At 44.9% G+C, this 11,636-nt stretch overlaps 2 protein-coding genes across 2 annotated transcripts; both read right to left on the reverse strand.

The window, feature by feature from the left end:
* Nucleotides 1–1,223: 1,223 nt before the first annotated feature.
* On the reverse strand, nt 1,224–6,267 carry LOC120698508. The gene is made up of 2 exons (XM_039982142.1): nt 6,129–6,267; nt 1,224–6,061 (listed from the first exon to the last, which is right to left on the reverse strand). Exon 2 carries the CDS (start codon nt 6,051–6,053, stop codon nt 4,737–4,739), a length of 1,317 nt encoding a protein of 438 aa, XP_039838076.1. The 5' UTR covers nt 6,054–6,061; nt 6,129–6,267; the 3' UTR covers nt 1,224–4,736.
* Nucleotides 6,100–9,538, reverse strand: LOC120698507 (coronatine-insensitive protein homolog 1b). The gene is made up of 3 exons (XM_039982141.1): nt 8,777–9,538; nt 7,306–7,780; nt 6,100–7,168 (listed from the first exon to the last, which is right to left on the reverse strand). The coding sequence occupies exons 1-3, from the start codon at nt 9,292–9,294 to the stop codon at nt 6,365–6,367; spliced, it is 1,797 nt and encodes a 598-aa protein (XP_039838075.1). The 5' UTR covers nt 9,295–9,538; the 3' UTR covers nt 6,100–6,364.
* Nucleotides 9,539–11,636: the final 2,098 nt, after the last annotated feature.

Here is an 11,636-nt window from a genome sequence, read left to right on the forward strand (position 1 = left end):
ACCAGCTCCGCCTCCGCCTTTTTTGCACCGGAGCCCTCCCAAACGGGGTCTAAGTAGAGTTGCTTAGTTGGAAATATTTTTAGATACCTCCGATTGTGAATTCCAAAGGCTATCCAAAAGTGCGCAATATATCGAAACTAATTCAAAGTCCAATCAAACTTTATACTACTATCTGATTAGATCGAACAGAAACAAACGCATAAATTACATTGCGGGACAGTTGCTAGACGTCGCTGGGAAGGTTCCGCCGCTCGACTCCACCACCGGTCATTTTTCTTGTCTTCCCCGCCCATCAGGCCGCCGCCCCCAATTCGGATAGCCAATCGTGAGCTCGCGGAGAAAGATAAACAGTGCTCGCGGATCCACCTGCAACGACGGCGCGTCCTTCCGCAATGCATTGGCCGCCCCTCCCGCGCGGTAAACAGATCCGCCGACCGTTGCCTGACCACCGGCGCCGTGCCCTGGAATCTGGATCGCGCCGATCCTCGTGCCCCGGATCAGCGGGGCCGATGCACATGGGGAAGCCTGGATGCCTGCCTGATGCGATGCAGGGGAAGCCCGTCGGCAAACGTGGCGCTGCTGTCAGCTACTAGACGCGGCTCCGTTGGTACCCTCACCTCCGTGCTCTGGTCCCTTGATTCTCAAAGACAAACAAAAAATTTTAAAAAAGGGCAATCCCAGATCGGGGCCGCTTTCGTGGCATTTCGAGCGTACGAAGAGGCGAAGACACCAGCCAGGCGGGCTGCGCGTGGATCGCCGGATCGGCAGCGTCAGCCGCTTCCCCGTTGGCGTTTTCGCAGCGCTGGGCGCGCGCTCGAGCCGTCCCCGTCGTCCCCCACCACCTGTCAGGCGAGACGCGGCGGGCACCATCATCCTGCGCATCGTTTGTACGCCACCCCTTAAACTTTAAACTAGGTGCCCAGATCATCGGGCCTGTGTGGCGCCATGCGATCGCGCCGGTTCCTTCACGGGCTCACGGCTTCACCCAGCCTTTTTGGTCTTGACAACCTTTTTTTCTTTTGAAAACTATATGGTCTTGATAACATGCTTACTCTATTCTGTTGGCAACCAATAACATTATTTTTCTCTCACATCAAATCAACCACCAGCCACCATTCACTAGCCAATCAGCAGCACACGGTACCTGACACCGACGGCTGGAAACGAAAGCACAGAAGAGGCCTGGCCGCGGCACCTGCATTTTTTTGGGAAAAGGGAAGTTTTATTGATCTTAGACAATTACATCAAGATGATACAATTATATAAGATCCATCCCGGCCTCTGCATAACTAAGATGCACACAGGCTATGAAAAAAGAAAAAAAAAAGAACACCATGACCTAAAGATCATGCCGCAGCAAACTACCACAAGCGACTTCACCTTCACCCGCTTCGCAAACCAAAGCAGCTCTTGGACTATGAAGTAGGCTCCCGAGATAAAGCCTCCAACGAGAAAACGGCACGCACACGTGCCGATATTGCAGTGACCCAACCAATTAAGGTCATATCAAAAGTTTTCACCTGAGGGAGTAATTCATCTTAATCCAAACAATGCCTTCAACAAGGTCACTGCCATGTTCAACCAATTAAGGTCAGACCTAGGAATTTCTTCCCGGAATCGGTGAATTAGTAACAAGTACCACCACGACAAAGTCACATCGTGTTGCTTCCCCTTTCTTATCAGGCCAATGCTTCCATATAGACCAGACCTGACCCACTTTAAACGGTCATGAATTCCAAATCCAGCAGACCATCTGAATTCGTAATCTGAGATACCATGCTGCAAAGTAGCCATTGGGTACCCGTGCATAATCCACCGGAATAAAGTGCAGATGAAATCCGTCTTCGAGTAAAAGAATCCGCGAATGAATGCCGCCGCACCTGCTGTACGTCGTTTGATGGTGTCGAGTGGTGTCCGTCGGTCCGTGGGACTCCCTGGCCTCCTGCGCTCATGAATGGGTACGTCTCCGCGCTGCAAATATATTTCCATGACCCTGACATAACGTCATATGCTCAGCACATCTAGCATACGATACAAGAAGCGGTTTTGACAAACAATGGACAACTTCTCAATGCTCAAGATAGGCTGCCAAAACCCAGGGTATTCTTATACCTCCAATGGTACAAATCAAGGGGAGCAAGCATAGACTCACAGCGTCCACCGTTACTTAGTATACATCTCCTAGGACTAGGATTAGATTTTTTTTCTTTTCGAAACGAGGCGTGCCCCCAATTCCATTTCTGAAAATGGAATTACAGAGTTTGAAGATTACAGGATAAAAGGAGAAGAGAGGGGACGCACACAGCCTTCGCCAGCCCTGACTTTCAAGCTGGGAAGATTTCAAAATGAGTAGCCTACCGCTAGGGTTCCTAGTTGGCTGGAAGGACCAGATGAAGTAGCATTATTACAGACCGGAAAGATCCCACAGGCCACGGGAATACATTGTTCATCAGTTCGAAAGAGTGCAACAAAAGAACTTTCACTCCTCCTCCTCATCCGCTGCCGAGAGGGGTGGGGCCATGAGCATCCTTGGGGCCGTTGCTGCTTGTTGCGCCAGAGCACGGTGAGCACACGCGAGAAGAGTCTTCACACCCTCCAATAGTCCAACCTGAACTCTTCCTTATGCAAACCTGCCCAGTATTTTAGAAAGACACAAGCATGTATCAAGATGTCAGCGGGATGTCGTATCATTTTGTTGTCGAAAACTGCTTTGTTTCTGTGTTTCCAGATCGCCCAGCTTACAGCTGCAAAGCCGAAGTGGTGAGCAGATTTGCTTTTGGGCAGCCAGGTATCAATCCAACGTTTGTATTGTTTGTAATTATCAGGGATGTTTGATGCCTGGAGGCAAGCACCAATCATCCCTCAGATACATCTAGCTACACTGCACTGAAAGAAAAGATGATCAACAGATTCAGGTTGCTCACAAAAGGCACAAGACGGGCTGCTCAGCCACTTCCTTCTCACTAGATTGTCTTTAGTTAGGATGGCATTTTTTTCTAACAGCCAAGTGAAAATTTTGACTTTATATGGTATCTTTGCTTTTCAAATGTGATCGAAGTTGACTCTAGCCTGGTTGGATAAATGATCATATGTGCTTTTTGTGGTAAAGATTTTCTTACTGCCCTATTTCCAGCTTATTTTATCAGCTTGTTGTATGAAGTTGAATGAGAATGCTTCATTGACAATCCCCATCCATTCTTCAAAGAAAGATGGAGGCAACCATCTGTCAAAGTCTAGTCTTCCATTTTTTTCCAGCACATCATGCAATGTGATGTTTTTGTCCAAGCACCAATCAAAAAGTACTGGGTGAAGCACACACAAGGGTTTATTATGAATCCAAGCATCTTTCCATAACAACGTTTTTTTCCATCAGCAGTCTGAATGACTCTCCCCCTTAGGTAAAGTTCTTTGATTTTAAGATCTGTCCAAATGGGGGAGTCATCAGGTCTATGCACCACCACGCTAATTGGACTGCCTCTCAAATACTTTTTTTCCACATGATCCTGCCACAATCCATTTTGTCTCCAATTTCCACCACTACTTGCAGAGGAGACTGATATTCATTTTAGCAATGTCTTTGATGCCCAGCCCTCCTTTTGCTTTACTTGCACACAGTGTTTTCCATGCCACTAGGTGGTATTTCTTTTTGGGCCCCCCTCCTTGCCAGAAGAACTTTCTTCTTTGCTTATCCAGAGTGGCAGTAATAGTTTTAGGGAGAAGGTACAGGGACATATGGTAAATAAATGCATTGGAGAGGCTGGCATTGATCAAAGTTGTTCTTCCTGCTATGGATAAAGAGCTACCTCTCCATATTTTGAGCTTTTTTTTCATTTTTCTCCACCAGAGGTAACCAATCCTTGATATGGAGTCTTCCAGGACTCACAGGTACACCCAAATATTTTGTGGGAAAACTGCCTATCTGACAGTTGAAGATTTCTGCATATAATGAGCATTTGCTCTCATCCCCATTAATTAGGGCGACTTCACTTTTTGTGAAGTTTATCTTCAGGTCTGACATCATTTCATAGAGGTAGAGGAGCAGTTTCATGTTCCTAGCTGTCTCAATGTTATCTTTGAGACAGATGATGGTGTCATCTGCATATTGTAGTATGACCACCCCTTTATCAATTATATTATCAGCCAGCCCACAAATCAGATTGTTTCTCTGTGCTTTTCTTATCATTCTGGAGAGACAGTCAGCCACAAAGGTAAAAAGAATTGGGGGGGGGATCCCCTTGTCTCACTCCTTTGTGACTGACAAAGTAGGGCCCAAGAGTGTTATTAATCTTAACACAAACAGTCCCTCCTGTAACAACTTGTTTTATCCACCCACACCATTTGTTATTGAACCCCCTCATTTCCAGATTGGAAAAGAGGAAATCCCAGCACACCTTATCATATGCTTTTTCAAAATCCAACTTGAGAACTACCCCAGTTTCTTTTCTTCTCTTAGTTTCATGTAAGACTTCATGCAGTGCCATCACACCTGACATGATATTTCTCTTCTTCATGAAGGCTGATTGAGAGGGCAGAATAAGTTTTTCAACCACCAACTCGAGTCTGATGGTCAGAACTTTTGTAATCCACTTGTAAATACAGTTGAGAAGGCAAATTGGCCTATATTGGTGAATTCTTTCAGCATCTATCACTTTTGGAAGAAGAGTGATTATCCCATAATTCAACCTACTCATATTCAGCCCTCCACCCCAGAATTCTTGGAATAAATCCAGTATGTCTTATTTGATAATATCCCAACATCCTTGGAAGAACTCCACAGGAATGCTGTATGGGCCTGCAGCTTTGTTTTTTTTCATCTGGAATAAAGCAGATTTTATTTCTTCCTCAGTAAAAGGTCTGGTAAGGTAGGAATTATCCTCCTCAGATACCAGCTCCCCCTCCTCCCATAAGTCTGAGTCTAAGTGAAACAGGTTACCAATGTCAGGTCCAAAGAGATTCTTGTAGAATTCAGTAGCATGTAGTATAAGGTTGGGAGTCCCTTCAATAGTCTCATCCTCGTTTTTAAAGGAGATAATGTTATTTTTTCTTTTCCTCCCATTTGCAATTCTATGAAAATATTCAGTATTATTGTCACCTTCATGTAGCCATTTCTCATGGGATCTCTTGAACCAGTACAGCTCATCTTCCTCAAGCATCTTCAAGATATTGCTTTGTATTTCCACTTTCCTATTGTACATATTAAGGGAGAGTAGAGCATCTTCTTCCATTTGCTCAATATCCAGCAGTTCATCCTGCAATTTAGCTCTGAGTTTCTTCCTCTCCCCTTGAACATTGAAGCCCCATCCTTTAAAGTACTGCTTAAATCTTTTCAGTTTGCTTTGTATTTTGTCAACAACAGATTCTGCATGACAAGGTTTCATCCAGATTGTTTTGACCTTGTCCATGAAGTCAGGTTGTTTCAACCAGGATGTTTCAAATCTGAATGATAACTTTGTCAAAGGGGGGGCTGTGCCTGACGACAATATAAGTGGATTGTGGTCAGACATCTCCCTTGGGAGTTTTTGGAGGAAAGCAGTGGGGAAGAGATTTTCCCATCCCTTGCTTACTAAGCATCTGTCTAATCTTTCCAAGGTGGGAGGGTCCTGATTGTTTGTCCAGGTGTATTTGCCTCCCACCATGTGGAGGTCAAGAAGTTCTTGACTGTCAATGACCGCATTAAAAAGAGAGGAATGCCTGTTAATGGTGCCTTTGTTTTTCTCAGAATTGAACCTGACTAGATTGAAATCTCCCCCAGCTATAAAACGGTCATCACTCTGATTACAAAATCTAGCTAGTTCAGCCAGAAATTCCCTTCTATTTTCATCATGAGCAGCACCATAAACATTAAGAAGATTCCATTTCCTTTTCCGTTCCTTATCCCAAAGATTAAGCTGTAGGATAAATTGTCCTTCATGGAATGATCCAACATCAAAAAATTCTAGATTAATACCACTTAGAATCCCCCCAGACTTGCCATGGGAAGGGATCCATTTCCAGAGGTATGCCTGCATAGGATCAAACTGTCTTATGAGGCTATCCTCAAGAACCTGTTGCATTGTTTCTTGTATTGCAACAAAATGGAATTTGTGGTCAAGAAGGAGGTTTCTTAGGAAAGAGGGAACACCTTTCTTTTTGATGCCCCTACAGTTCCATATAAGGACTAGGATTAGATAGCAGTACAGGCAAAAATAGTAAGCGCTTATTCAAGCACATCTCAGCTACCAGTAGCTTATTACAGTACATAGAAGCTAGCCATCTAGATCCATACAATAACCGCATATCAAGTTATCAACACTTGTTGACAATGAGAGGGGAGGCTAAGGGGGCAAGTACAGGGGAGGAAGACACCGGCTTAGTGTATTTACAGTCACGCAGGATACAAAGGGACCACGGACTGCGGGCAGTCCAACCTCTTCCCGGCGAGGGAGTAGTATGCAAGTATCTGAGCTTGACTATCAACACAAGGCTCCCCGTCTTCCATCAACCGTGCATTCTCGGGATTGGGAGGTGTAAACTCTATGTTCCAGAATGGCCTCGCCATGAGCATGAGATCGCGGCCAGTTTGGGAGGCCTTGTAGCCATGCACCCACACGTATCTCAGCGCCGGCATATGTAGTATTGCGACGGCCAGAGCTCGCTCACTGAAGCAACAACTCCTTAGTTCAAGCTTTCGCAGGTTCACACATCCCAACGCAAAGCGGATCAATCCATCATCGGTTTCCCCAACGTTTCCAAGAAGCATGTATTGGATGTTTCCGCTGCACTGTCCAATGTAGCCAAGACCAACATCTGAGAGCCCCCCTGGTCTCAAGTACAGGGCAAATCTCCGAAGCTTGGTGCAGCCCCTCAGCAGAGCTCGGACGCCATTGTCCAGTGGCAATTCTGTTATCCTCTCCTCTCTATCTAGCAGAACAAGACGGAAGTCATAAAGTTTCTTGCAGAAAGTCCCAATAGATTCCAGGGCCCCATTGGTTATATCAGAGATGTAGGCAGCAATGTATTCCAGTTCACGGCAACCTACGGCTATAGCCGTCAAGCCTACTTGAGAGACCCCTCCCTGCTCTTCTTGCAAACCTCCCTCATCATCTCCTCGCTCAATTCTGAGCCTCTGGAGCTTCTTGCAGGTATCTGCAACAACCTGCAATCCTCTATCTCCGATCACATTCCTCACCTATTGAAATATATATATATATATATATATATATATATATATATATATATATATATATATATATATATAAAGTCAGTTACGATGAAAAAGATCACCAGCTGGGTATCTTCATAATTTACATGAGCAGGAGACATTACCGCAAGAACTAGCAAGTTCGGGCATTTTGCAATGAGCTGGCAATGGTCTTCAGTGGTGAGGAAAGTGTACTGCAAATCCAGCTTCTTAAGTATCGCAGAAAAGGGAAATATAATAGCCATTTCATTTGTACCCATGAAAGTAAGACCCAAGGAGCACAATCTTGATGGAAATTTAACATTCCCATACTTGGCAAGGTCACCCTGATCATTGAATGTCCCTCCAGCAAATTCTTCCAGTGCTGTTGCAGAATGGAAGAAACCTATTAAATCTGAAAGATCACAGTCGCTAATCTTCAGGGAGATCAGTGACTTGCAGTTCTTTGCAAGAAGCTCTAGTTCAGCTGGCATCACTTCAAGCTCAGTCATGTGGAAATTCAATGTTGTCAAAACAGGACAGCTGGATGCAAGATCACGGATCCATTCACTGCCGTTGTCAACAATTTGACATTCTTCCAGAAACAAAGTTCTCAGCAATCTGAAGAATTTAGCACACCAAGTTAGTACAATGAGGTCATCATAACAGTAGTAGCTATAAGTATGCTAAAGGGAAAAATCATAGAATGAAAGCACACAGTACAGACAAACAAATGTAACTTTCTTTAGCACTCCATGCAATGTTAGCCGTGGCTGACACTGAAAACTGTTAATCGTAGGGGCAATCAGGAAACAAAAAGAGAGACTTATGCCACCGTTTTCAGTGTTGCTTGAGCATTTTGTTAGAATTTCAGAAGCTGGAGAATTACATTAGTGAACTCAAGCCAGTAGAGATTGCTCGGTGGTTTAAGTGTTGTGGTATTAGATATTCCCAAAAATCCAAGAAATATAGAGAACAAGTATGACAGCAAAAACAATATTAGAGAAAGAGGTTCCTAAATCTGAGGTTACTTAAAAATTCATTTCTGATAGATCTACCTAAACAGATCAGAATAAGAACACGATCTTCAATAACTCTATTTGATTCACGGTTTCCAGCGACATCCTCAGTGTGTTCCCCTTTTCTTCATATATCCAAAAAAGGCACAAGCACAATCAAATTATGCACAGTTAACACCACTGCATTAACCTTTTCTTTTGAAATTCTTTTCGGAAAAATCCACAAAGGAAGCCACGAATTGTGAACTTTTAATCATACATGAATGAAAATGCACTTGTAAGGTATCTGCACATCTTCTATGCTACTGATCGTACGATCTCTAATCGTCGAGGACAGCACACCCAAATTTGGGCGCCAGATCTCGAGCCACCTTTTCGTAAAAATCCTCCCAAGGTGGCAAAGGCAGAACAAGTTTCTACGCGCAGAGAGAGATGCTCAGTTCAGTGCTATTTGCTGCACCATTTCGGGGAATCAACTAAATAGTAGCTAACGCCCAGTCATTGTCACTATCTTCTTCCTAACCCCAATTCGAGCTTACTTCATCCAGATCGGAGCAGGGGAGCAACCGAGCAAGAGGAAGAATCGAGGGTCGCGAACCTGCAGGAGCGGGCGACGAGGCGGAGTCCGTCCGTGGAGAAGCCGGTGCACTTGTCGAGCTTCAGCTCCTGCAGCATGCGCCCCCTGGCGCGAACGAGCTCGGCGAGGTCGTCGTCGGTGACCACCATACGGCGGAGCTGGAGCGCCTTGAGGCACTCGAGCGGCGCGGCTAGCTCGGTGACCCACGGCCTTGCGTAGGCGCCCCAGTCGTCCGGGATGAGCCCGAACATGGACGCGCGGGGCTTCCCCTTCACCGCGAGCGACTCGAGCCGCGGGAACCGCGCCAGAAGGCGCGCCGGGGACACGGCGTAGCAGAAGGGCACCGTGACGTGCTTCCGCGAGAGCGCGTCGATGCGGTGCCAGCGGCGGCAGACCAGCGACGCGGCCTCCCGGTCGCGCGGGTCCTCCACGAACCCCATCACCAGGTGCAGCATCTCCTCGGGGACCCACCCCCCGTCGCCGCCGCCGATGCTCAGCGCGCGGGTGAGCCGCCGCGGCTCCGGCGCCTCCCCGCCCATCGCCGATCCCGGTCGGGGCCCGAGCGGATCAGGCGCTCGCACGCTCAGCTCGCCTTCTACCGCAGCAGCAGCTCCCCGCTGGCTCGCCGGGGATCTGCTCCGACGAGGGGCGGAGACATGGGGATTCCCTCCTCCGCTGCCTCTCGCCCTGATTCGGTGGCGGCTCGGAGCTGCAGCGAGCGGAGGCGGAGAGAATTATTGAGGAGAGTGGACAGCAGAGGGACGCGAGGTGGGGTGGGGATGGGAGAAGGCAGGAGGGGCGTTTACTTCTGCGCGATCCAGCTGGGGATGCCGAGCCACGTCGGCTGGGGGCCGGGCGGGGAATTTGCTCGGCGCACACGCACGCACGACACGGGCACGCGCCCTGTCGCCGGCTGGCTGGTGTCCTCTGCTCCTGTCTGGCTGTGGGTGTGTGGAGGTGGTTGAAACAGTCCAGTGAACTGGTGATGAATAGGACGGTAGATTTGAAACAGGGGGCCGAGATGCCATAGCCAGCAGCTGTACCATGTGAGCGTTAGTTGAAGCCGATCATTATCGTCAGCTTGTACTTTTGAGCATGGAGATTAGTAACTTTAGACCTTCCTAATTATATGCTAACATGATAAGTCGTGGAGAAGATGTAAAGTATACTATCATATAATAAGTGAAATTTCATGTGCTATGGAGGCATACCTTATTTTGGTCAAGTGGATGCATGCAATGAACAGGATATGTAAACATTTCAGTTCAGGTTGGTCATCTCTTTTTTTCCAGGAAATGTGTGACCAATATAGTTTGTTGCAATAAAGGTGTTAAATCGTGAATTTGTTATACTTGTTAGAGAGGAAATAATGATACTTTTTAACAAAGATTTGAACTCACAAGTAACAACTTAAATATTCTACACCCAGTGTCAAATGTATGTACCCAGACATAAATTTATAAGAATTGATTATCACTTAAAAATGTTACATTGTCATGAGAAATAGTTGGACCTACATGGTAATATAGATTGGTGCATTCACGATCCTTAGTGCAGTTTGCTCACTTTAATGGCATACAAATAATTGTCTAGTTTTTGCTTTTTGAAGAAATTGTGTGATTTGTTACATGCTTGAGAAAAAAAAGAAATGATGGCACATTTCTTGGCACAATCACACGTATACACGAATGTAGAATTGTTCTTCTATATGGTGCTTATCTTTTAATTATACCCACCAAGATGCACCATGAGTTCTCACATGCTTTAAAAAGCAACAAATGGCAAAAAAAATGGCAACGTGTGCATATGTGAACGGAATTTAAAATGTTCGTACCCTCTCAAATGTAGACATATGGTATGATTATTTCTAGCTCAATCAAATTTTCCAAATTGCATTTATGTTGAAGAATTCACATAGCATGTGCGATATTTTTCTAGCAATGAATCTTGGAGCAAGAATTTACATCGCAATGATAAATATTCTACAACAAAAGCTACATATTTCATTAGTTTTAATATCATCAGGATATGCACATATCTTATCACGCATGTACACAAATATAAATTGTTTCATTATAAGATTTATTTTCTAGCACAAGTGCTATCTATAAACTCCTACATTGTCTCGCTAGGCTTGACTTAATGGTTGATACGTCTTGGGTACCAATTTTTACAATTAATGCATCTTGGTGACAAACAACATTTTGGGAATGGAATTGAGTAACTAACTCTTCCCGGTTATAATTATTTTGCTTTCACAAAAAAATCCTAAGATAATAGCATAATTTAGTGGAACTAGATTTAAAATTATGAGGAGATCTAGTTTTGATTTATTTACATAGCGTTTTAATAATAAACAAAATATAAATGCTTGTGCAGTTGAACGTAGATGGCTACTCGTACCCATATGAAATAAATAAAGAACTATAAATAGATAAATTTATCTAAAGGGAAAATCGTACTGTTGCTTCTGATGAGAATAGCTTGAACGGGCAAAATATTGACAGCATAACATTGCACCTAAAGAATGGTGTCATTTTCTTATCCACAGGTTGGTCAGGTAGCGAGTCATCATTGATTACAGCTTTTCTACAGGAGGAGACGTGTCTGGACTCTGGAGTGGCACAACCCAGGCGCACGTAGCAGATGACGGCATGCATCACCATTCACCAGCAATTATGCCCTTTTTTAGGCCCTTAGTTCCCACCACATGAAAAAACAAAAATCGTCGCATTGAATGTTTCGACACATGCATGGAGTACTAAATAAAGTTTATTTATAAAAAAATTTGCATAAATGTGCTGTAAATCGCGAGACGAATCTAATGAGCCTATTTAATCTATAATTTACAACAGTGATGCTACAGTAACCATCCGCTAAT

The sequence above is a fragment of the Panicum virgatum genome, chromosome 3K (genome assembly GCF_016808335.1).
Source record: "Panicum virgatum strain AP13 chromosome 3K, P.virgatum_v5, whole genome shotgun sequence".
Taxonomy (NCBI): Eukaryota; Viridiplantae; Streptophyta; class Magnoliopsida; order Poales; family Poaceae; genus Panicum; species Panicum virgatum.

Bases quoted from the DNA above. Each gene is read 5' to 3' on its own strand.
- LOC120698508 (XM_039982142.1), bottom strand. From the start codon at position 6,053: ATGCAACAGGTTCTTGAGGATAGCCTCATAAGACAGTTTGATCCTATG.
- LOC120698507 (XM_039982141.1), bottom strand. From the start codon at position 9,294: ATGGGCGGGGAGGCGCCGGAGCCGCGGCGGCTCACCCGCGCGCTGAGC. The intron at 7,781-8,776 runs GTTCGCGACCCT...TAAATTCTTCAG, and splicing joins CTCGTCGCCCGCTCCTGCAG to ATTGCTGAGAACTTTGTTTC. The intron at 7,169-7,305 runs GTAATGTCTCCT...ATATTTCAATAG, and splicing joins CGAACTTGCTAGTTCTTGCG to GTGAGGAATGTGATCGGAGA.